The 27099-nt window shown below is 34.5% G+C and overlaps 1 protein-coding gene across 1 annotated transcript in view; it reads left to right on the forward strand.

Moving 5' to 3' along the window:
* Positions 1 to 27099, forward strand: part of LOC149926795 (b(0,+)-type amino acid transporter 1-like) — a 143417-nt gene that overhangs the window by 98359 nt on the left and 17959 nt on the right. The window contains exons 3-11 of the mRNA XM_090158416.1: positions 6545 to 6742; positions 7291 to 7392; positions 9584 to 9826; positions 14351 to 14476; positions 15436 to 15535; positions 18977 to 19021; positions 21225 to 21348; positions 21425 to 21528; positions 21597 to 21693. Of these exons, the coding sequence (XP_090014542.1) occupies positions 6545 to 6742; positions 7291 to 7392; positions 9584 to 9826; positions 14351 to 14476; positions 15436 to 15535; positions 18977 to 19021; positions 21225 to 21348; positions 21425 to 21528; positions 21597 to 21693 (1139 nt within the window). The remainder of the gene's footprint in view (positions 1 to 6544; positions 6743 to 7290; positions 7393 to 9583; positions 9827 to 14350; positions 14477 to 15435; positions 15536 to 18976; positions 19022 to 21224; positions 21349 to 21424; positions 21529 to 21596; positions 21694 to 27099) is intronic.

The raw sequence follows: 27099 nt of genomic DNA on the forward strand, positions 1-27099 counted from the left end.
CGAACGAGAATTTGGTCCGGTTTATTATTCGTGTCTTTGAACGAACGAGAATTTGGTCCGGTTTATTATTCGTTTCTTTGAACGAACGAGAATTTGGTCCGGTGAATTATTCGTGTCTTGGAACGAACGAGAATTTGGTCCGGTGAATTTTTCTTGTATTTGAACGAATGATTTTGGACCGGTGAATTTTTCGTGTCTTTGAACGAACGAGAATTTGGTCCAGTGAATTATTCGTGTCTTGTCACGAACGATATTGGTCCGGTTAATTATTCGTGTCTTGGAACGAACGAGAATTTGGTCCGGTGAATTTTTCTTGTATTTGAACGAATGATTTTGGACCGGTGAATTTTTCGTGTCTTTGAATGAACGAGAATTTGGTCCGGTGAATTATTCGTGTCTTGTAACGAACGATATTGGTCCGGTTAATTATTCGTGTCTTTGAACGAACGAGAATTTGGTCCGGTTTATTATTCGTGTCTTGGAACAAAGTTAATACCGTGTACAAAGAGTCTTGTTGTTGTTGTTAAATAACTAACGCAGATTGAACCAACAAGAAATTTACGGATAGTCCGAAATTCGATACAAAAGTAACCGCCAAAATCCAACTACACTAACGGGACAAAAAAGATCCCGTTGTCTTTAAGTTGGGAGCAAATGACAGTAATCCCGGACAGGCGAAGGCGGAGCAGTGACTATCTCTCTTCCTAACAGCTTAGCTTGACACCACCCCATCGACAACAGGGACTTTAGGGATAAAACCACTAGAAAAGAAATGACGCGAAAAAAGCCCAAAAATGCGGCAGACTCTGAATCTTCTTCTCCCGACGATAGAAATATAGAACGACGGAAATAGGAAAAAGTGGTGCAAACCGAGATCCGGCGGACGAGCGCCACCGTCAATTTGTAGAGATTTTTGTTTTCCAGAGGGACATCCTCCACCCAGACAAAAAAGGAGTTTCTCTCATTCACCATTCCATAAAAATAAAACCGCTGAGCGATAAAGTTTTTTTATCATTTCTCTCTTCAGCTTGTCCGGGGGGGTAGGGGGGCTTTGGGACGGGAGAGTAAAACACGATACGAATTGTTTTGGCTTTCCTCGGATAAATTGTTTCGACGACCACCGGCGACGTTCACCTTTTCTCAACGACAAAATAAAATTGTTTGGACTGCCTGTCGCTAGGGACCCTATCAGACACGATACGTTCTTTTCCGGAGCAATTTTCCAGAAACCCTCTCACTATTAAACAGTGATTTCCAAACTGGCGCTGGCCTTTATAAGCCAAAGGATATGATAGGAAACCGCGGGTGAAAAATGGCAGTTGTCAAAAAGAGCCGATATGAGAGAGAATTAATCAACGTTATCCAATAAGGTTTTATTCTTAGAATACAGAAAAAGCTGCAACAAAAGAAAACCAAAATAAAGATATCACTCTTTAAGAAAAGATAAAATAATAAACATCACTGTGGTATTAATTTCAAATAAAGCACAATCAAACGTTTATATTTAACGGAAATAAACTATAGTTCAGTCCGAGTTTACTTTGGAATGCCAGTTTTAGGGGATTCATCTAAAAGCGAGACTAAACGTAATCTCGGTCCTTTAAAACACTGTCAACTAAAGTTGATTCAGAAAATATTCTTCAGGTGAACTCACTTACTCAGGGCCACCGCTTTATTTTCCACGCTGGCTGCGACGATGGTTTTGAAATCTCTACGTAATTATTATTAATTACTAATTAATAATAATAATTAATTAGTAAATAATCAATGTTCTCAGCGTGTACAATAAAATCATTGTAAATGTATGCGATATACTGAATTTGTAAAAACATTTTGTATTTTTATTTTGAGCTGCCAAAACCTTTTTACATTTTACATTTTGCATTTAGAAAAACCAATTTTCAAAATTCATTTTGTATTTTGCATTTTGAGTTATGGAGAAAGTATTTTGCATTTCGCATTTTGAGTGATGGAGAAAGTATTTTGCATTTGAAGTGATGGAGAAAGTATTTTGCATTTGAAGTGATGGAGAAAGTATTTTGCATTTGAAGTGATGGATAAAGTATTTTGCATTTGAAGTGATGGAGAAAGTATTTTGCATTTGAAGTGATGGAGAAAGTATTTTGCATTTGAAGTGATGGATAAAGTATTTTGCATTTGAAGTGATGGAGAAAGTATTTTGCATTTGAAGTGATGGAGAAAGTATTTTGCATTTGAAGTGATGGAGAAAGTATTTTGCATTTGAAGTGATGGAGAAAGTATTTTGCATTTGAAGTGATGGAGAAAGTATTTTGCATTTGAAGTGATGGAGAAAGTATTTTGCATTTGAAGTGATGGAGAAAGTATTTTGCATTTGAAGTGATGGAGAAAGTATTTTGCATTTGAAGTGATGGAGAAAGTATTTTGCATTTGAAGTGATGGAGAAAGTATTTTGCATTTGAAGTGATGGAGAAAGTATTTTGCATTTGAAGTGATGGATAAAGTATTTTGCATTTGAAGTGATGGAGAAAGTATTTTGCATTTGAAGTGATGGAGAAAGTATTTTGCATTTGAAGTGATGGAGAAAGTATTTTGCATTTGAAGTGATGGAGAAAGTATTTTGCATTTGAAGTGATGGAGAAAGTATTTTGCATTTGAAGTGATGGAGAAAGTATTTTGCATTTGAAGTGATGGAGAAAGTATTTTGCATTTGAAGTGATGGAGAAAGTATTTTGCATTTGAAGTGATGGAGAAAGTATTTTGCATTTGAAGTGATGGAGAAAGTATTTTGCATTTGAAGTGATGGAGAAAGTATTTTGCATTTGAAGTGATGGATAAAGTATTTTGCATTTGAAGTGATGGAGAAAGTATTTTGCATTTGAAGTGATGGAGAAAGTATTTTGCATTTGAAGTGATGGATAAAGTATTTTGCATTTGAAGTGATGGAGAAAGTATTTTGCATTTGAAGTGATGGAGAAAGTATTTTGCATTTGAAGTGATGGAGAAAGTATTTTGCATTTGAAGTGATGGAGAAAGTATTTTGCATTTGAAGTGATGGAGAAAGTATTTTGCATTTGAAGTGATGGAGAAAGTATTTTGCATTTGAAGTGATGGAGAAAGTATTTTGCATTTCACATTTTGAGTTATGGAGAAAGTATTTTGCATTTGAAGTGATGGAGAAAGTATTTTGCATTTGAAGTGATGGAGAAAGTATTTTGCATTTGAAGTGATGGAGAAAGTATTTTGCATTTGAAGTGATGGAGAAAGTATTTTGCATTTGAAGTGATGGAGAAAGTATTTTGCATTTCACATTTTGAGTTATGGAGAAAGTATTTTGCATTTGAAGTGATGGAGAAAGTATTTTGCATTTGAAGTGATGGAGAAAGTATTTTGCATTTGAAGTGATGGAGAAAGTATTTTGCATTTCACATTTTGAGTTATGGAGAAAGTATTTTGCATTTGAAGTGATGGAGAAAGTATTTTGCATTTGAAGTGATGGAGAAAGTATTTTGCATTTGAAGTGATGGAGAAAGTATTTTGCATTTGAAGTGATGGAGAAAGTATTTTGCATTTGAAGTGATGGAGAAAGTATTTTGCATTTGAAGTGATGGAGAAAGTATTTTGCATTTCGCATTTTGAGTTATGGAGAAAGTATTTTGCATTTGAAGTGATGGAGAAAGTATTTTGCATTTGAAGTGATGGAGAAAGTATTTTGCATTTGAAGTGATGGAGAAAGTATTTTGCATTTGAAGTGATGGAGAAAGTATTTTGCATTTCACATTTTGAGTTATGGAGAAAGTATTTTGCATTTGAAGTGATGGAGAAAGTATTTTGCATTTGAAGTGATGGAGAAAGTATTTTGCATTTGAAGTGATGGAGAAAGTATTTTGCATTTGAAGTGATGGAGAAAGTATTTTGCATTTGAAGTGATGGAGAAAGTATTTTGCATTTGAAGTGATGGAGAAAGTATTTTGCATTTGAAGTGATGGAGAAAGTATTTTGCATTTGAAGTGATGGAGAAAGTATTTTGCATTTCGCATTTTGAGTTATGGAGAAAGTATTTTGCATTTGAAGTGATGGAGAAAGTATTTTGCATTTGAAGTGATGGAGAAAGTATTTTGCATTTGAAGTGATGGAGAAAGTATTTTGCATTTGAAGTGATGGAGAAAGTATTTTGCATTTGAAGTGATGGAGAAAGTATTTTGCATTTGAAGTGATGGAGAAAGTATTTTGCATTTCGCATTTTGAGTTATGGAGAAAGTATTTTGCATTTGAAGTGATGGAGAAAGTATTTTGCATTTGAAGTGATGGAGAAAGTATTTTGCATTTTAAGTGATAGATAAAGTATTTTGCATTTTAAGTGATAGAGAAAGTATTTTGCATTTTACATTTTGCCGTTTGAGTTATGGAAAACGTATTTTGCATTTTACATTTTGCCGTTTGAGTTATGGAAAACGTATTTTGCATTTTACATTTTGCCGTTTGAGTTATGGAAAACGTATTTTGCATTTTACATTTTGAGTTATGGAGAAAGTATTTTGCATTTTGAATTTTGAAAAAAAAAGCATTTTGAACAATCAGAATATTTTAAGAATTAAACGTGTCATATCGAAAAGCAAGTTTCCCTCGACCTTTGATAAAATCAAGGCTACGCCGCGCGCGAAATTGAACGCAACTAGCTCCATCTATTGGATTTTCTAGGCGCCAAATAAAGTTTTCTCAATTTTTGGAATCGAACGAGAGTACTTTCGAGAGTTAACTCCGGAAAAACTCGCTTTATTAAACTTATTGGACTGTATCTTCAGCGGCTCTCTTTCGAATAGAATTTATAGGGTTTATATTTATTTTCTCCGCTATAAGCCGAGAAGTCAATGTCGGTTTCCGAGTATCTTCCTCCGCCTTTCAACCCTTTGAAAAATGGACGCCCCTGGAGTGAGGTCTTCCCCTCTCATCGTCGCTTTTCAAACACGTTCTTATTTAGCTCCGGTACAAAAATGTCTGTTTATATTGTAAATATATCGTATAAATCATAAGGCTAGCAATTTTCAACATCCAATAAAGGATTTTCAATTTCCAATAAAGGATTTCCAACTTCCAATAAAGGATTTTCAATTTCCAATAAAGGATTTTCAATTTCCAATAAAAGATTTTCAACTTCCAATAAAGGATTTTCAATTTCCAATAAAGGATTTTCATTTTCCAATAAAGGATTTTCAACTTCCAATAAAGTATTTCCAACTTCCAATAAAGGATTTCCAACTTCCAATAAAGGATTTTCACCTTCCAATAAAGTATTTCCAACTTCCAATAAAGTATTTCCAACTTCCAATAAAGTATTTTCAACTTCCAATAAAGTATTTTCAACTTCCGATAAAGGATTTCCAACTTCCAATAAAGGATTTTCAACTTCCAATAAAGGATTTTCAATTTCCAATAAAGGATTTTCATTTTCCAATAAAGGATTTTCAACTTCCAATAAAGTATTTCCAACTTCCAATAAAGGATTTTCAACTTCCAATAAAGGATTTTCACCTTCCAATAAAGGATTTCCAACTTCCAATAAAGGATTTTCAATTTCCAATAAAGGATTTTCAATTTCCAATAAAAGATTTTCAACTTCCAATAAAGGATTTTCAATTTCCAATAAAGGATTTTCATTTTCCAATAAAGGATTTTCATTTTCCAATAAAGGATTTCCAACTTCCAATAAAGGATTTCCAACTTCCAATAAAGGATTTTCACCTTCCAATAAAGTATTTTCACCTTCCAATAAAGTATTTCCAACTTCCAATAAAGTATTTCCAACTTCCAATAAAGTATTTTCAACTTCCAATAAAGTATTTTCAACTTCCGATAAAGGATTTCCAACTTCCAATAAAGGATTTTCAACTTCCAATAAAGGATTTTCAATTTCCAATAAAGGATTTTCATTTTCCAATAAAGGATTTTCAACTTTCAATAAAGTATTTCCAACTTCCAATAAAGGATTTTCAACTTCCAATAAAGGATTTTCACCTTCCAATAAAGTATTTCCAACTTCCAATAAAGGATTTTCACCTTCCAATAAAGTATTTCCAACTTCCAATAAAGTATTTCCAACTTCCAATAAAGTATTTTCAACTTCCAATAAAGTATTTTCAACTTCCAATAAAGTATTTTCAACTTCCGATAAAGGATTTTCAACTTCCAATAAAGGATTTCCAACTTCCAGTAAAGGAGTTTCAACTTCCAATAAAGGATTTGCAACTTCCAGTAAAGGAGTTTCAACTTCCAATAAAGGAGTTTCAACTTCCAATAAAGGAGTTTCAACTTCCAATAAAGGAGTTTCAACTTCCAATAAAAGAGTTTCAACTGCCAATAAAGGAATTTTACGACCCAATTCCGTGTTTACGAATAGAAACCAAATTTTGCTGAAACTCTTTAATTAATTTTAAGTTTTCGTAAAATAAAAATTTCAACATAAGCCTAATTACCGCGAACTATTTAATTAAACGAATCTGAAGGGGAGATTATAATTAAGCTTATAGATACTATAATCAGAGTCTTAATTGTGATTATACTCCAGTGGCGAATTCGGAGGATAATTTGGTGTCTCGACTCCCAAACGCTCATTCGGTGACCAGCAGGCTGTCTGAAATGCCCTTCAAAGCGGCCGAGTTGGTCAACGGAGACATGGAGGACTCTCTGGAGGGGGAGGTCATTACGCTCAGAAGAAGAGTAGGCTTGCTCGGTGGAATCGCCATCATTATCGGCGGCATGAGTGGTAAGCGCCGACTATCCTCCGTAAAATACATTCGAGCAAATCGTCTAAACTAGAATCAATCTCTCCTCATCGCCGTTAAAACAAAACCACGTATCTTTTCGGTGGCTTTTTTGAGAAAAATGGATTTTTAATTTTGCTGGGACTCGTGAAATCGCGTGTTAGGTTTTTACACGCGAGTTAATTTTATAGTTAAATAATTTCGTTTCAATATTGAATTTATGAGGATTTTAATTTAAAAATATTTAGCTTAAGGGGAATTTTTAGAGATACATGGTTTTGCGTCATGAAGTGAGATAGGAGCTGAAAATAAGTGAGATACGTGCTTTTGCGCGAAATTCGTTGTGAATATCAAAGATACGTTTAAATGTTTTCTCGATTTAAAAAAATAAATCCAATTGCAACCTATTAATGTTTTTAATGTTATATACGTAAATTAGGGTGTAGAATCTAAATGTGTCAATTTTTACAAAACCACGTATCTCAAGTTACGTGGTTTTGTTTTAATGGCGACGTTCTTTTCTTAATGCTAATCCCGAACCATCAAATAGGTTCTGGGATATTCGTCTCGCCCAAAGCCGTTCTGGAGCGTTCCGGTTCCGTCGGAAGTAGCTTGGTCATTTGGGCCGGATGCGGTCTACTATCCCTCTTCGGTAAGTACCAGTACCCCACGCATTTTTGAATTTCAAATCAGCGCGGTATCGAAATAAGTCGATTCCATCGCGGACCACCTACCCCAAGAAGAACTCGCATCAACTGCGAAAAAGTAATGCGGGTTTTTTTACAACAAACAGAAAATAGCGCGTGAAAATTCTTTACTTTAAGAAATTAAAAAAAGCTTATACAATATATTTTGTATAGTCGCATGTGCTCGTCTTTGTACCTTCAAAACTACCAATACTTTCCGTGAGATGGCGCACTCTTAAAAAAAGTTGCGTCACATTCGAGACCATGCCATTGAGTTGGGAATATTAATCTAGAGATCCAATCAAATCTGCTCCCCGCGAAACAAGTTTTTGAAAATTACGAATGTGCCGTCTCCTCTAAAATGACGAGAAAACGTTATCATATGACCCGTGGCGCCATCCATTATTTAAAAAAAAACTTTTTGCCGAAAAACGCGTCTTATTTGAACGAACCATTGAGAGATAGACGGCGCCACGGGTAGAATGATAAAGTTTGTTCGTCATTTGGGAGCAGACGGCAGTATTCTTATTTTTAAAAAATTGTTTCGCGAAATACTGAAATCCGACGTTTTGATTGGACCTCTAGATTAATATTCCCAACTCAATGGACCATGCACTAAGAATCTATGGGGACTCACTGTTCAGGCTTTAAAATGAACCCGTTAATACTGGGAATAGGAAAATCACGGTTAATTTTAGTTCAATGTGGACAAACTTGGTGTCGCTGAAGTCGATTTCCGACGTAGTTTCGTAGAGCGTTCACGTTCAATTTCGACGAAATGGCGCCGTTGTTGTCGGTTCAATGATGAGGCTTAGTGAGTTTTAGACGTTATATTTTTGAAATTGGTTCTTTAAAAGTTTATGTAAAGACAATTAACATTGTGTGTGCCTAAGCCCCGACTTAGATTCGAGTTGAGTAGTGAGATAGTTGAACAGAATTCTTTATGCACTTCAAAGTGGCTGGTGTACCTCAGTAAGCCTACCAATTTAGACCACGCCTACCGCGTCCAAATATCCGGAACGGTGAGTCTCCTTAGATTCTTGGTCCATGTCGAAATTACTACCCGCGATACATGTCCTTGTTGGGGTAGGTGATCTGTGATTCCACTGACTATCTTGCTAACAGTAAGCTTCTTCCCGCTAAAAAATCAACTCTTCCGACTTGATACTGTGATTTTTTATTTGCAGTAGCGTCATCTCTAGATTCAATACTGAACAACTGCAACCACTATTAACAAAATACTGATAGCTTTAAAAATAATCATATTTTTTTTAATAATCAGCTAGGCTAATAGCCAAGACAACCCAGTGGCGTAGCCAGGGGGGGCACAGGGGGTACATGCCCCCCCCCCCCCCCCGAAACGTATGGTCGTACGTACAAATATTTTTATTTTTTTACTTTTTTCAATGGTGTGCCCCCCCCCCGCCGAAACAAAACCCTGGCTACGCTACTGGCACCACCGTAGTTCCAAGTAGACCCCAACGCCGCGATATTTTGACCGGCGGCGGCAAAACGGTAATTTTCCGTCGTCGGCGTGTCGCGACGTTTATATGAAATTTCGTAGAAAATAAACTGTCTTTAATTGGCACTACCAAAGTAATAATTGAAATAGAATAAAGAAAGAACTACATTTTCGTTAAAGCTGCAAAGAGCCTGATATCAACGGAAAATCTGGTAACCCTATTAAAAAATATTACAAACCATCGGCGCGCCGAGAAAACATCGCTGCGGCGGCAGCGGCGCAAAAAACGATCGGCGTCGGTGTCTAGTTCGAAGTCATCAGGTGACTTTTATGCCTATAATTCAGGTAGGCTGGGTTACAATTCGTAGGAGGGTGATGGCAAGCCCTTAATGTCAAGCGAACCAACAGCTCACTGCACTCACTATTACCGTTAACCTCTACAATTTTTTATAGAAATAGGGAAACTTAGGGGGAAAATAATTAATAGTTCAGCCATGATGTAGCCACTTTTGCCATTATTGGGCACTTGAATAAAATCTAACAGACTATACCGATCCATTAACCGAATCCGCGCTAAAGATGTTTGAAAAAAATAAATAAATGACTAACCACTAACGATAGATTCCGGTGAATTTGAGAGCTTGTCGGACAGTTAATGGTTGTATTTTATCCCTCTTTGCGTGGTGGTGGTGCAGGCGCGATGTGCTACGCCGAACTGGGGACGATGATCACTCGTTCTGGCGCCGAGTACTCCTACTTCCTGGAAGCGTTCGGCCCACTTCCGGCCTTCCTCTTCTCCTGGATCTGCGTCTTCATTTTAAAACCATCCATGCTGGCCATCATTTGTCTCTCGTTCGCCGAGTACGTCGTCGAGCCCTTCTACAGCGGATGTCCACCCGACACCCTCCTGGTCAAACTGCTGACGGCCGTCGCGATCAGTGAGTCACCTTTCCTCTCTCCAAATTGTTATTTAAAAGAAGTCGAACGTTGGCGAGGGTGGTACCAGAGGCTAATAATAAAAAAATAAAAAAATAATAATCAGCTAGGCTAATACCATAAGCCTATCAACCCAAAGTTTGAAACGCGCATAGCGCCATTTGTACCACCACTGGTAGTAATCATTACTCCCTCTTGCTCATAGGCGATTTTAATTATCCGGATATTGATTGGTCTGATCATAAGCCTGTCAACCCTAAGTTTGAAACGCGCATAGCGCCCTTTGTACCACCACTGGACGGGCGAAAAAGAATAAATCAGACGATAGTATCGGCCCCTGGTAGAGATAAATTGAAGCTTCTTCCTTCCCCCTTTCTCTCTCTACCAAAGCAGCTGGCATCATGCATTGCGGGACGCTTACGTTTCTCTTTTCCGCCACCGGGTGGACTTAGTGCTGTGCTTTCGCCAGTCGTTAGCTTGAACCAACACTGCCTTTCGATTCAAACTTAGGGTTGATAGGCTTATGCTAATACCCAAGTCACCACCTTAGGCCTAAGTCATCGAGCGACTTTTAAAGCCTTCAATTCAGGTGGCCTGGTTACAATGCGTAGGAGGGTGGTGGCAAGCCCTGCAAGCAACGCGAGCCAACAGCTCCCTACACTAACTATTACCGTTAACCTAAACAAATTTTTATGGATAATATTAGTTTTTAATATACAGGGTGATTCAAAAGGTTATGCAAATATTTTAAGGAGTTGTATCGGGTGAGTTGAGAAGTATGTCTGTTTTTTCCCATTTTCGTACGATGAGTGAAAAGAGCGTAAGAGAGCTTCAAAGTGTGGCCTACTAGCCCTTGGAAGTGGGCTGCAACAAGCGCAAATTCAAGCAGAAAGGAAACGCGAACATTAAGGTTTGGGTTCGTGTGATGGCTGAAAAAGGACTTGGTAAACAAATCGAGGTAACCAGCGTAAAAAGGTAACTTAAACAGTATTTAAAGTCCCTGCTGCTTGGTTTTGCGCTTGTTGGGCTAGTAGGCCACACTTTGAAGCTATCTGGCGCTCTTTTAACTCATCGCAGGTAAATGGGGAAAACAGGCATACTTCTCAACTCACTCCCTACAAACTCCTTCAAATATTTGCATAACCTTTTGAAACACCCTGCATTTCCTCATATTCCTAGGTACATGAATGTATTGTAGGTATTACTAAATTTCGCTCTCATTTCTAACTAAAGTTGTAGTCGATTTCAATATAATCAAAAATGCAATTAGGCACGGTACTACCATCATTTAACTTAATTTTAAATATACTTTACGGTATTAGTATACTCAATGAACCAATTGGTGAGCATTGACCAATAATATAAGGATGTTAGTAATAATAATAATCAGCTTGACTAATATCCAAGGCACCACCCTAGGCCCAAGTCATCTAGCGACTTTTTAAAGGTCGGTTAAGTTCCCCCCTCCCCCCCCCCTTTTAATGTCTTTAAACAGGTGGCCGGGTTACTACAATACTAAGCCCTGCATGCCAACAGCTCCCTACACTCACTATTACCGTTACGCTCTACAAGTTAAGTTACTTCTTTGTCTAAAACAAGCACATCAAATTCAATTCGAACTGACTTGGCATCGCTCGGAATTTTATAGCGGTTTCTGATTTGATTCAAGCCACGGAATCGTTTTATATTGGAAATAGGGGGCAAAAAATGACCAATTAAATATTTGTTGGATCTGCTATGACGAAGTATGGAAGTGGAGGAGCTACAAAAAATTCAGAACGACTTTTTCAAATGGTTTTGTGGCCCTTTAAGAAACAAACCTTTCGACTTACGCCACGCCTAAACAGTGTCGGGGAAAAAACGTGAAAGTTAGTTTCCTTAGATTGTAGGTCGATAAACCGAGCACCTTATCATACGATAATGAATGCAGCGAAAAACGTATAAGACCCACCACGATCATTTTGGATTAGCAAGTCGCCACTAAAACCCCCACAGTACACATTTACGACTCTTCGTGGTAGAAGTTACCTGTTTAAGTTAAGAGCCAAGTTTAGCCCATTAGTTGGGAGATTAAGCACCGTAAGTTAAAACGCCAAGGGATAACTTGTAGACTGGGTAAATATCAACACACGTATTAATTTATTATTATTATTATTTCGTTACTTACCACAGTAAGTTTAAACTTGACGTAATTTATGTTATTTCAAAGACAATTTGCGCTAAACCAAAAGCGTACCAATTAACTTAGTTGCTTACTAGGCGTTTTCCCCTTCACGTTTTATTGTAGGATTTAATCTCCTTAGAGACTCCGCGGTTTACAACCGATACTAAAACGTTACGACTGAAGTCGCCGTAGTGAGAGCAATAACGTTTTAATTATAGCCATATAGTATATAGCGCGGTGTAACGTTATGTAATGACGTCAGGGTGTTTGGCAGCGCCCCTCGACGGCAAAAATCGAATGTAAAGAGTACAACGTTCGGAATCTATCCGATTTAGCATGACCATCGCGAACAGCCCCGTGTTAGCAACTCGCGAAGGTGCTTAAAAACGCGCGTGAATTAGGTGCGAAGCGAGGGCTGACTAAGGGCTTTCCCGGTTTCTAACGGGGCCATTTGGCCCATTTCGTAGTCCATATAGGCCCGTTCGCTCGATGGGAGGAGAGGAGCCCCATCTTTTACGGGCCTTCTATACCGTGTGTTCAACTAACGTCTTTTCTCAATAGGTCTACCCCTCCCAAGTCCCTTACCGGCATCGATGTTCTTACCGTTTGCACCCCCCTCTGTCGGCCGTTTTTCAGAAACAAGAAAAAATATAATCGTATTCTATATGCCTCCCCCCCCCCCGCAACATTTATTCTCTCCCCTCCCGGCACTCGTAAGGTCCAAACGGAAAAAAACAATCACTTTGGTTTTTATTGCCGCCGACATTGTTAGGTAATGGCCCTCCCCCACTGTTTCCGCTTTCAGGGAAAGAACAATTTGGGACACGACCTCGCTTCCGCCACTTCGCTTACGGTTATTTATGCGATGGGTTTGGCGCGACAAACCTCATTTCCTACTAATAGAGAGGTTAAGAATCCAAAGAGTTTCCTTCGAACAACTACTTTTTGGGCAGTGAGGTGAAAGTAGAGCGAATGTTCCTTGGCTTTGCAATAATCTCCGTAATGCTTTTCATATACAATCGATTACCTAGAGTAGAATATTCTTGGATTAATAATAGCCAAAGTGTGTTTTGGGAGTGTGAGATATTTGCTCAGTGCCGGATATTATTAAGGCTGACTAGGCGGAGACCTAGGGGCCCACGCATCACAAGAAGGAGCTAGGAGATGTTGAGTGTTTGAGGGGCCCAAAAGAAGCTTGAAGACTAGGAGCCCTGTCATGGGTTAATACACCTAACCTTAACCTTAATAAAACCTAATTTAGTCTAACCTTAACCTTAATCAAAACCTAATTTAACCTAATTTAACTTAACCTTAACCTTAATCTAAACCTAATTTAATCTAACCTTACTTAATCTAACCCTAATTGAATCTAACATTAACCTTAATTGAAACCTAACTTTAACCTAAACTGAACTTAACCCAACCTAAACCTAACTTTAATCTAATACAAAACCTAAACTGACCTTAACCCAACCTAAACCTATCTTTAATCCAATCCAAAACCTAACCTTAACCTTAGTCTAAACCTAATTTAACCTTAGTCTAAACCTAATTAAACCTTAGTCTAAGCCTAATTTAACCTTAGTCTAAACCTAATTTAACCTTAGTCTAAACCTAATTTAACCTAACCTTAGCCCCTATCTAAAACATATCTAACCTAACCTTAACCTTAACCTAATTTAACCTAACCTTAATCTAAACCTAACTTTAACCTAAACCTAATCTAATCCAAACCCTAAACTGACCTTAACCCAACCTAAACCTAACTTTAATCTAATCCAAAACCTAAACCGACCTTAACCTAAACTAAACCTAAAATAAATTAATCAAAACAGCGTCTACCAATTCGTGGTTTTCATAGACCCCCGAAAATAGATAAGATGACGTAATCAGCAACCAATGAAATTCAGAACCATTTCTAAGTTTAATCTATTACCTAAAATGCGTGGTGATTTAGGAAATGCAATAATTATCTGAAAGATATTCGTAAACTTATGATAACAGTTTTACTATTATTACTAGAACCATAAACAAAATACCAAATATAGTTTTCGCAGATTATCTCATAGACGGTATTTTGAGTAACTTACTAGTGATTGTTTACCGTTTTTACTACCTGTATTTCGTCATCACAAATTCCAGGCAATATCATACATTTCAGAACAAAATGAATTTATAACGAAAAAAATCTCACAGAAAGAACCCTTTTCTTGCGGTAGAACATTGCGGTATCTAATAAATATAAAATATTACACGGCCGTCCAACTGCAGTTCTAGCAACGGGACCTTAGGGTCCCATAAAACCAGGTAGAAATAACCTAGAAGCGCATTATTCTAAAATAGTGCACGCTTTTTTTCCCAGGTATTATCACTTTTATAAACTGCTACAGCGTCCCACTGGCCACTCGAATACAGAATTGGTTCGCATTGGCCAAGGTACTGGCCATAGCCATCATTTGCGTCGGTGGCATCGTCAAAATTATTCAAGGTAAATTCAATTTAATTCATTTATCGTTTTCAATATTAATAAGAACGGATGTAGGTCTATGAGAACAAACCATCGTTGCAATGTGATCTGCTATTAGTGTTCGGAATTGTTTATTCATTATCAACAAATTTTCCGATTTATTTAAAAAACGTTGGTAAAAAGAATATCATTTTAACTTATTTAATTATGTTTTTTACGCAAAAAGCATTTATTTGAATAAAAGTGGCATTTATTTAAATAATTGTTTGTTTTATTTAAATAATAGACTTTTTCACTTTCGATTATTTAAACATTTTACAATTTTTATTCAACTATTGGTTATTTAAATAAATATTATTTAAATATAGCCGAGCTTATTTTATTCATGGATAAAAATTAATCGACTGCCGAGCATTATCTGTTACTCACAATTGTCAGTGGCGTAGTTAGGATTTTGGTTCGGGGGGGGGGAGGCACTGCTTCTATTTATTTAAAATTATTATTCCGTAAATGTTAAATGTAAAGCTATATATTAGTTACATATTTAATATAACACAAATATATTCATTATAATATTAAATATTATTACATTTTATAAAATTATGAGAAATTATTGCAAACAAATTACAATTTAAAAAACAACGCTAGTAATTGCACAATGATTAAAAGCAACTAAAACGATCGACTATAGTTTCAGCTTCTTTAGGCCATCTTCAGTGTAGCAATTGTAATTTGTACAATTTAATGCACAAGTAGCCAAAATAACTAATATATTATAATAATAACCAGCTAGGCTAATAACCAAGGCGCCAACTTGTAATTATGTAGTAACAGATGTCAAATATAATATTTTCGCTAAGCCCCGCCTACATTATTTTCAAAACAGTAGATTATAGATCACCGTTTTGTTTGTTCTCGGTTACCTGGATCCGTTCTTGTTATTCATTATTTCTATAAAAATTATATTTTTATTCCTAAAGGTCACACCCTTTATTTGACCTCCGGGTTCAAAGGGACATCGAGGTCGTTTTCGGACATAGCCACTGCTTTCTATAGCGGACTTTGGGCTTACGATGGATGGTAGGTTTTATTTAACACCATATGTGGCAAATAGAGTAAAGAGATATTAAGAAGATGACGTAGGAGTGCAATCTAAATGCTTAAAGGGGCCATTTAGTGTAGCACAAAGAAAGTAAAGAGATGTTAAGAAGATGACGTAGGAGTGCAATGTAAATGCTTAAAGCGGTCATTTAGTGTAGCACAATGAAAGTAAAGACATTTATAGAAGATGACGTCAGAGTGTAATCTAAATGCTTAAAGGGGTCATTTAGTGTAGCATAATGAAAGTAAAGAGATATTAAGAAGATGACGTAGGAGTGCAATGTATATGCTTAAAGGGGTCATTTAGTGTAGCACAATGAAAGTAAAGACATTTATAGAAGATGACGTCAGAGTGTAATCTAAATGCTTAAAGGGGTCATTTAGTGTAGTACAATGTAAGTAAAGAGATATTAAGAAGATGAAGTTGGAGTGCAATGTAAATGCTTAAAGGGGTCATTTAGTGTAGCACAATGAAAGTTAGAAATCTAATGCTTATTGAAGATTATTTTGTGTAGCTCAAACAGAGCAAAGACATTTATAGAAGATGACGTCAAGGTGCAATCTAAATTCTTAGACGATATATTAGCGAAAGTGTAATTCTGTTGCTGCCTAGCCAAACCAATTTGTTGCAGCAGACGATTTAAATAATAGACCCATCAGAACCGTGTACCTCCTATTTACGGTAATTGCTCTTACAATCGATCAGAAGAAAAACTTTCTACACCAAAGATCTTAAATGCACAACTTTCTTGAGTTCCTTCCAATAGTTTAAGATGTAGTGTAAATTAGATTAGCAAACGAAAACCGCCTCAGAAGAAAGAAAATGGTACTCAACCAAAATAGGCTTGGCTTTAATTGGCAAAATCACCACGCTGTCAAATAGCGGAATCAATTATTAGCTCGGCCAAGAATATATTGGGGTTGATAGAGAATCAGTGGCGTAACGACAACGTCCCCCCCCCCCCCCGCAGGATATAAAAAGGGCCCTTTATAAAAAAAAACTTTTTTAATGGTTATCAAGCATGAGTACAATTTTCGTAGCATAAAATTAATTCTTAAGACGAAAGTAGTGCTCGGCAGTCGATTAATTCTTATCCATGAATAAAATAAGCTCGGCTATATTTAAATAATATTTATTTAAATAACCAATAGTTGAATAAAAATTGTGAAATGTTTAAATAATCGAAAGTGAATAAGCCTATTATTTAAATAAAACAAACAATTAATTAAATAAATACCACTTTATTCAAATAAATGCTTGGTTGCTTAAAAAACATAATTAAATAAGTTAAAATGATATTCTTTTTACCAACGTTTCTTAAATAAATCGGAAAATTTGTGGATAATGAATAAACAATTCCGAACACTAGACGAAAGGGCCTCCTATTTTGTGAAAATTTCATGGGGCCCCCGCGGTCGCGGGTTCTGCGGGTCCTTAGTTACGCCACTGTAGAGAATATGAAGGTAGCACCCAGTTCGTCTCGTGATTCATTGAAAGATGAGAAGATCAAATTCGATATTATGCAAATAATACTCAACAAAAATAGTCTTGACTTTAATTGGCAAAATTTCCACGCTGTCAAACAGAGGGTTAGAAAAAAGCAAATTAAAAGTCAACACTCGAGAAATAGGCTGATTAGTAGTAGCCCATCCTATTATCAAGTACCCCTTCTTAATAAGCTTAAGCAGATCAGCCTTTTTTTCCCCAACTTAAGTAGCCTACTTCAAGGATCAACAAGTTGACCATGGCCAGAATCCCTACGCCAATACCAAATACCGTCCGTGGCCGCGTAAAAGCAACTTCTATTATACCACAACAACCACAACGCTATTTCGATTCCATAAACCCCGGGGTGATAATTAAAAACGGGCAAAAAGTTAAAATAAAGTACGACTTGAAGGTTTTTCTTTGGGCATTTTTTACGAGCTCATCACTTCAGGAGAGTGACGCGTGCTAAGAGCGTGTCGGAATTAAAGTCGAGAAATTTCCAATTAAAGAGTTTTAATTAGAGGCATTCAGCGTCCTCCCCGTCTTTCCATTTAAAAGAAAAAATCTCTTCTTATTCGTGTATTTTAATACGTCTCGTTACCGAAAAGAGGCTGGCTTATTTAAGCTTCCCCTCGCAACCTCCGAATCTACTTGAGAAAACTGTCACCAAGACCGTTTCCTCATTTGAATTTTCCGCTCTCAAGGAAACAGAAATAGTTTTCTCTTCAAAGCGTAACGAAACAAAGAGGTTTTAAATTTATGTTAAAGTCGGGTAAGACCACAAATCAGGGAAAACAGAGAGACGTTATATTTTTAATTTTTTAACACTCGTCTTTCATCATTTTAAAACTTTAAGAAATCAGTTCTTATTTAAATGAAGGCGGAAATAAGTCGAAAGTAGAATATCTTTTATTCTCTTTCATCATTTTACAACTTTAAGAAATAAGTTTTTTTATTAAACATAGGAAATACAACTTTAAGAAAGTTTTTTTATTATACATAACAAATATAAAATTTAAAAACAAGGTTTTTTTATTATACATAAGAAATATAAAATTTAAAAACAAGGTTTTTTATTTAACATAAGAAATACAAATTTAAAAACAAGGTTTTTTTATTTAACATAGGAAATACAAATTTAAAAACAAGGTTTTTTATTTAACATAGGAAATACAAATTTAAAAACAAGGTTTTTTATTTAACATAGGAAATACAAATTTAAAAACAAGGTTTTTTATTTAACATAGGAAATACAAATATAAAAACAAGGTTTTTTATTTAACATAGGAAATACAAATATAAAAACAAGGTTTTTTATGTAACATAGGAAATACAAATTTAAAAACAAGGTTTTTTATTTAACATAGGAAATACAAATTTAAAAACAAGGTTTTTTAATTTAACATAGGAAATACAAATTTAAAAACAAGGTTTTTTAATTTAACATAGGAAATACAAATTTAAAAACAAGGTTTTTTAATTTAACATAGGAAATACAAATATAAAAACAAGGTTTTTTATTTAACATAGGAAATACAAATATAAAAACAAGGTTTTTTATTTAACATAGGAAATACAAATTTAAAAACAAGGTTTTTTATTTAACATAGGAAATACAAATTTAAAAACAAGGTTTTTTATTTAACATAGGAAATACAAATTTAAAAACAAGGTTTTTTAATTTAACATAGGAAATACAAATATAAAAACAAGGTTTTTTATTTAACATAGGAAATACAAATATAAAAACAAGTTTTATTTATTTAACATAGGAAATACAAATTTAAAAACAAGTTTTAAGTTAAATACAACTTTGAATACTCATTTGTTATTTAACATAGGAAATACAAACTTTTAATAACCATTTTTTAATTAACTTAGGAAATAGGTGAAAAATAGATGCTTACTAAAGTTATTTTATTTTCCTGAAGGAATAATTTGAATTACGTCACCGAAGAGTTACAAAATCCGTTTGTGTAAGTATGGCTTATATCATTTTTAGAAGACTATGAAAGAGGGTTTAGTGAACCAAATTTGGTTTTTCGCCTATAATATAAGACACGTCTGAAAAGGGTATTAGCATGCATAATTGTATAACTAGGATTTTGTTGAATCTACGATACATAGCGAGTATGTTTTGTAAAGATCAACCCAATTTTAAATAAATATGTGGTAAAATACGTTAAACAGTTGAGGCAAAAATACTACACTTTGATCTTAGACAACGAAGAGGCTTACTATTAACTACAAAAACAATTGTTTAAAAATCATCCAGGGTTGTCTGATCATCAATTTGATTTAAATCACTGACTTTTATCAAGTAATTTTTTTTAAATCATTGATTTAAATCACGTATTTATGAATATGTACGCCAGTAGGTTCTTTACAAATTTCAATTCGGATAAAATGCAATTAAATTTAATTATTAATTAATAATTAAATTTAATAAAGATTAATTAAAACTATAGTTTGCGTTATCGCTGCTGTCAGATTATTTATCAATTTTTTAAGAAAACAGGCATAAAACCTTAAAAATATCAATCAAAATCCATAAAAATCCGATTTTATAAATCTTAGACAAACAATGAAGAAACTTATTTTTAACTTTCAAAAAATCTATATTTATTCAAAGTCATTTATTTTGAAATAAACAAAATATTTTTGAGGTACCTATCTACACATAAAGTTATTCAAAAAGGTATATCACAAAATTACAGCAAAGAAATGTATATCAACAGGAATCCATACCTCTACTTGGAATGCTTATCGTGGCAGATTTTCGTCTCGATGTGGCTGACGGTTTTTTTTGCCGTCACTATGTTAACTTAAGCACGGCCAACTTTGATCACGCGCTGTTCGCGCTACAGCGGCCAACACATTCGTCGAAATTCCGCGAGCAAGGATTTTCCCCTATAAACTGTACTATAACGTGTAGGAGTTCAGCGCCACGCTCGGTTTTTATATTGGCTTCAATGTAAAAACTATTCTAAAAATAATAATCCGCTAGGGGTGCTCAAGTCATACACATCTTTTGCTCATAGGTTAACACAGAAACGTCAACGAATGATATGGCCGCTGTAGCGCGAGAGATCAAAGTTGGCCGTGACTTAAGAAACAACAACGTGAGAGGGGAACGCGCGCAGAGGGGATTTTTTTCTCTCACAGGCTGTGCCAAGCCGTCAGATCACTTAAGCATTCCAAGTAGAGGTATGGATTCCTGTCCTAAAAATCATAAAAACGCACGTTTATGTACGTCAACGTGGTAATCTCGGAATTACCCGTTCTATACATACCCTGGATTCGTCCTTATCCTGATATCAATTAATGTAATACTAAAATTTGAGCCTTTTTGGAAAGGTAGCATCAGCTATCTCGTCAGGACTGGCCACACATATAAAACAATATTTATAGTCTACTAGTTCTTGCTCGACCAATTTTAATAACAGTATTATATTGCTCGACCAATTTTAATAACAGTATTATATTGCTCGACCAATTTTAATAACAATATTATATTGCTCGACCAATTTTAATAACAATATTATATTGCTCGACCAATTTTAATAACAATATTATATTGCTCGACCAATTTTATAAACAATATTATATTGCTCGACCAATTTTAATAACAGTATTATATTGCTTGACCAATTTTAATAACAATATTATATTGCTCGACCAATTTTAATAACAATATTATATTGCTCGACCAATTTTAATAACAATATTATATTGCTCGACCAATTTTAATAACAATATTATATTGCTCGACCAATTTTAATAACAATATTATATTGCTCGACCAATTTTAAAAACAATATGATATTGCTCGACCAATTTTAATAGCAATATTATATTGTTCGGGCAATTTTAAAAACAATATGATATTGCTCGACCAATTTTAATAACAATATTATATTGTTCGGCCAATTTTAAAAACAATATGATATTGCTCGACCAATTTTGATAACAATATTATATTGTTCGGCCAATTTTAAAAACAATATGATATTGCTCGACCAATTTTAAAAACAATATGATATTGCTCGACCAATTTTAAAAACAATATGATATTGCTCGACCAATTTTAATAACAATATTATATTGCTCCACCAATTTTAATAACAATATTATATTTCTCAACCAATTTTAAGTAACCAACATTATATTTTTTCTTAGACATTTACCGATGGCCATATTAATTGGGATACCACTGGTGACAATAATTTACGTCCTGGTCAATGTGTCTTACATGACGGTAATAGCACCATCGGAATTGCTGGCTTCGGACGCGGTGGCCGTGGTAGGTTATTCGAGCAAACGTATTATTCAATACAGAAGACAATAACTCATCATCTCAATTCCTCATGTCTCGGCAGACTTGGGCGTCCAGGGTGTTGGGGGGCGCTTCGTTCGTCATCCCCGTATCAGTGGCCCTATCTACATTCGGGGCAGGACACGGCTCGTGTTTCACGGGTGGAAGGTACACTGGGTTCGGACACGGCGGATGGTCGTTCCCCTTGGAACTGACCACTACTTTTCTTCCCGCAGGTTATCGTTCGTGGCTGCCAGGGAAGGTCATCTCGTGGACATTCTGTCCTTTGTCCACGTCAGGAAATTCACGCCCGTTCCTTCATTAGTCTTCAACGTAAGTCACACTTTCCTCGAGTCCTTCACCTCGGGGCAACGTACGCCCGGGATTATACGCGGAGTAGGCCATACATTAAATCTTCTCGCGTCTCCAAATATCACTCTACCTTAATGGAAGCTATATTGGAAACTTTGGCGGTAGGCCTAATGCTTGATATCAACCGTACAAGGCCTAAGTCTCCCTCGGGCCATTTTCCGCTCCGAAAACGCCAAAGAGGATATCAGTTCCATTACACGCGAATAGTCACCTCTTACTCCGGACGGCATTCAGTGATTCGTGATAATTTAGAGGGTTAGTCTCGAGCCAAATAGCATTTCGACGACGACTCGAGGATAGGAAGCTCCTGTTGCTGATTTGTGGAGTAGAAAATTAACTTTGTTGTTTAGTCTCGCGTAGAGGTGTTTATCGTATTAATGATGAGTCATTCGCATGAATCAATCAATTTGATTTAAATTAAATGAGTTTAAAAAATCATTGATTTAATAACGGATTATATTTCAATGTATTTATGAAAATGTACGCCAGTAGGTTCTTTAGAAATTTCAATTCAGAGAAAATGCAATGAAATTTAATTATTAATTTATAATTCAATTTAATAAAGATTATTTTAAGCTATAGTTTACGTTATCGCTGCAGTCAAATTAATTATCAATTTGTCAAGAAAAACCAGCATAAAACCTTAAAAAATCAACAAAATCAAAAAAATATATTAAAATCAATAAATTTAAAAAAATCAACAACCCCGAGAAAAATATATGAATAAATTATTAATAATATAATAATTATAATAATAACCATATTAGATGGAAACTATTTGAAAACATAATATTACCAGAACCCATAGAAGTAACTAAGAACGGTTTAAATAGTGGCACCTAGGAGCAACAAACACAAGGAGAACGCAGGTAGCCTTTAAACACGCTAACGAAGGGTTGTGTACGAATTTCATTGGACGAGCGTCACGAGCCTTTACGATGAACGTTTTACGGGCGGGGAGGAAGACAATTTCCCCTTCCGACGACAGCAGGCGCTAAAGCGTCTAGCCAAGGAAAAACGTACACAAGAAAATCCACGACTTTTGACGGGTTGCGTTCTCCTTGTGTGGGGTCTGGGAGGACGTATATACGTCCTCCCAGGTGGGGTGTTGTGTTTGTTGCTCTTAGGTGACACCTTTAAATTATACTTCGCACACTCGGGTAATTGACTGGCGCCCTCTACATTTAAATACAGTCGAGGATAATTAAATCTACAAGTTATAATTTATTAATATTATTTATTGTTATTATCGTTATTTTTACTTCAGTCAGAGAATTTAATTTAAAAAAATTGTCTTCCATTTTTTGAATTTTCAATCAGTGTTAGGGAAAAATATCCCACTTTTGCATTCGCCAGATGGCGCTCCAGACAGATGTTTAGGGCGTTTTCATTTAACATCATGGCAACAGGGGATGATGTCATTGTTCTTAGTTACTTCTATGCGTTCTTGATAATAATAATTATAATCAGCTAGGCTAATACCTAAGCTACCACCTTAAGCCCAAATAATCTGGTGACTTTTAATACCATTAACTCTGGTGGCCAAACGGATTAAGGAATATATTCGACAGCAGTGGCTTACGGATTTCCCTTTTGGCAGAGTCTTAATTTAACCTTCATTTAAATCCCCTTTGTAATTTTCTGAATACATCACTATATATTCCGTTATATGTGATGGAGTAATAGAAGTTTTATTCACTTTATTACTAACTAAAATTAATAATTAAACGTAGAAAAGCTTTAAAAGTCACAATTTATTTAAGTATCTACCGAGGGGCAGGCCACTTCCTTGATTAACGACGCACCCCTCGAAAGATTAAATTCGATTTAATCGTGATTATTTTGATTAAATCCAATTTAATCGCGATTAAGTTGATTAAATCACGTTTAATCACGATTAGAATGTTTAAATCGGATTTAATCATTATTAAATGATTAAATCTGATTAAAATGATTAAATCTGATTTAAATGATTAAATCCTGATTAAAGAAATTATATCGTGATTAGTATGATTAAATCGTACTTTAGTTTTGATTTTAATGATAAATTCTCTATTCGACCGATTATATTGATTAAATCGTGATTAAAATGATTAAATCTAATTAAAATGATTAAATCTAATTAGAATGAGTAAATATAATTAGTAGAAGGAAAGTAAGGGCGAGGCTCCGAACCCGGGTTCGGGTTTGGGTTCGGGATCGAAATCCGGGATTTAAGGGATGAAATGGGGGTAAAATCGTCAAAAAGTCAATGTATTTCTGATATTTCTCGCGACGATTTGTTTTTTCGTAAATCAACATATTGTGTCCAGGCCAACTTGTTCATTTATCTACGCTTATCTCGAAAGATACTTGAACGTATATCTTATCAAGTTTTATCGTACGGAATAAGTTGAAATGATGTAAAAATTGATAACCTAGGCGACGCGTGCGCAGATTACCCCGGGGGACGCGGTTAATTTGAATTTAAGAGTGTTTTGACGTCATGGAATATTCGTTGTTAAAGTAGAATGGAAATATTTTTAAACTTCATTTTAATATCATTGTAGTACTTAAATATGCTTGACACTTGAACGAGTATTTCTTAAAACGAATATCTCGATCGCGTTTTATCGTACGAAATAAGTGGAAATTATGTAAGTTGTATGATTAATAACCTAGGCAGGAAGATAGTGCGCGCGTGCGCGGATTACCTGGGAGGCGCGGATTGCCCGGGCGCGCGGTTAATTTGAATTTAAAACATGGATTCCCTCTCCAAAATAATTCATGTACCCAAAATTGGACCGCAAGTTTTTTTCTTTTAGGGGAATCTCTATGGGAGTTTAACATTACAATAAAGCTAATAGGTCCAGTTTGGGGTACTTTTGGTCCGAAATGGGGTACATAGGGCCGAAAATGGTGACTTTGGTCGTTTTAAGGGTACTTTTGGTCTATTTTGGTCCATTTTTGGGTACAGCAGAAAAGCAGTTGGAAAAACGAAGAGCCTTATTTTTTTTTTCCACCCATCTCCAAACTCCAAAAATTTATTGCTATAATTTATTTATCCCTTCCGTAGGTATAAAATAAGATAAAAACCACTTACCTATATTTTAATTACGGTAAATTAAAAATACTTAATTAGTGTACTAAGTTACGTTTAAAAGAACCTTTTGTAACAATTCCAATATGTAAATATAGGTATAAGGATTGAAAAAATACTTAAAGTGGTTTTACTGATAAACTCTAAAGGAATTTAACTTTAAAGGGTATCTTAGATTATTGTTTTTAATTTTATTCAAGTTGAAAACGTATTAAGAGTCCTTCAAAGTACTATAAAAGGATTTTATTTACGAACTTAATTCATATTTTCTTCAAACTTTCAATTCGCTTTTATTACTATTTAAATACGGTAAAATATAATTCTTATACACAAATATAGTCAGAAAGATACTATAAAACACTAAAATTAAAATTAAATTAAATTTGTGTGGATAAGATTTGTAAATATCATTTTGAAACTAATAACTTTCACGCTTTATTTAAGTCAAGCCAATAAAAACAATTACCTATATTTTAAATACGGTAAAATATAAATACATTTCCGATATGTAAATAGGTAGAATAACACTATGAAAAGTTCCTTTTTCTTCTTTTAATACGACAACACACAACTCTGATACGCAAATATATAAAGAAAATATAAAAACAAATTTACTCTACGTTCGATACGTTAAAATACATTTCCGATACACAAATATGTTCAGAGTTAACTTGTTTCCTCGTTATCTTTATCGCATGTGTTTTAAATAGCGTATGGAATAAGTTAAGAATGTACTGAAATGGTGTATGTTTAAACCTCGTAGAATAAAGAGTAAAACATATGTTCAGAGTCGGCTTGATTACTAAAGCGAATAACACAGAGACGTTTCCGGTGTAGTCACGTAGGAAGAAAAATACTACAACACTCTCTATACTCTACATTCAACACGTTAAAATATACTTCCGAAATGCCAATATAGGTAGTAAAATACTACAAAATCTCTATACTTTACCTTCAATACGTTAAATTACATTCCAATATGTAAATATAGGAGGAAAAATACTACAAAAGCCTCTTTTCTTGGCGTTCAATATGTTAAAAAAGATTTCTGAAATGCAAATGTAGGTAGTAAATACTACAAAATCTCTATAATCTACCTTCAATACGTTAAATTACATTCCAATATGTAAATATAGGTAGTAAATACTACAAAAGCCTCTTTTCTTGACGTTCAATATGTTAAAATAGATTTCTGAAATTCAAATATAGGTAGTAAATACTACAAAAGCCTCTTTTCTTGGCGTTCAATATGTTAAAATAGATTTCTGAAATGCAAATATAGGTAGTAATTACTACAAAAGCCTCTTACTCTACGTTCAATACGTTAAATTAATGATATGCCTCCGATCGAATCGTTCATTTTTTCCTATTTAAATATACGCATTTAAATTAGAATTGCTTCTAGTGTTCGGCAGTCGATTAATTTTTATCCACAAATTTTCCGATTTATTTAAAAAACGTTGGTAAAAAGAATATCATTTTAACTTATTTAATTGTGTTTTTTACCCAACCAAGCATTTATTTGAATAAAAGTGGTATTTATTTGAATAACCAATAGTTAAATAAAAATTGTTAAATGTTTAAATAATCGAAAGTGAACAAGCCTATGTTTTAAATAAAACAAACAGACTTTAGAGTTGATAAGATTTGTAAATATCATTTGAAACTAATAATTTTCACGCTTTATTTAAGTCAAGCAATTACATTTTTAAAAATGAAAGAAGTTAAACAATATAAAAATTTGTAAATATTGTAAATATTTTTAGGTAATAAAGAAATTAAGAAATGTTTTAATTAAAATATCTTTCATTTTCTACTACATTTTTAAAAATGAAAGAAGTTTAACAATATAATTATTCTAATATAATTTCAAAATCAGGTATTATTTAAAGTACAAATGCATAATCTAGTGAAGCAATTCTTATTTAAATACTTTTATTTAATTAATTTGTGTATCTGAAATGTATTTATTGAAAAATAAGTGGGTTTTACTATTTATCACGGTTTTTTATATATATATATATATATATTGGAATTGTTACAACAGGTTCTTTTAAACGTAACTTAGTACAGTAATTAAGTATTTTTAATTTACCGTAATTAAAATATAGGTAAGTGGTTTTTATCTTATTTTATACCTACGGAAGGGATAAATAAATTATAGCAATAAATTTTTGGAGTTTGGAGATGGGTGGAAAAAAAAAATAAGGCTCTTCGTTTTTCCAACTGCTTTTCTGATGTACCCAAAAATGGACCAAAATAGACCAAAAGTACCCTTAAAACGACCA

Source organism: Leiobunum rupestre, chromosome 9, assembly GCF_980474605.1.
Source record: "Leiobunum rupestre chromosome 9, qqLeiRupe1.1.hap1, whole genome shotgun sequence".
Lineage (NCBI taxonomy): Eukaryota > Metazoa > Arthropoda > Arachnida > Opiliones > Sclerosomatidae > Leiobunum > Leiobunum rupestre.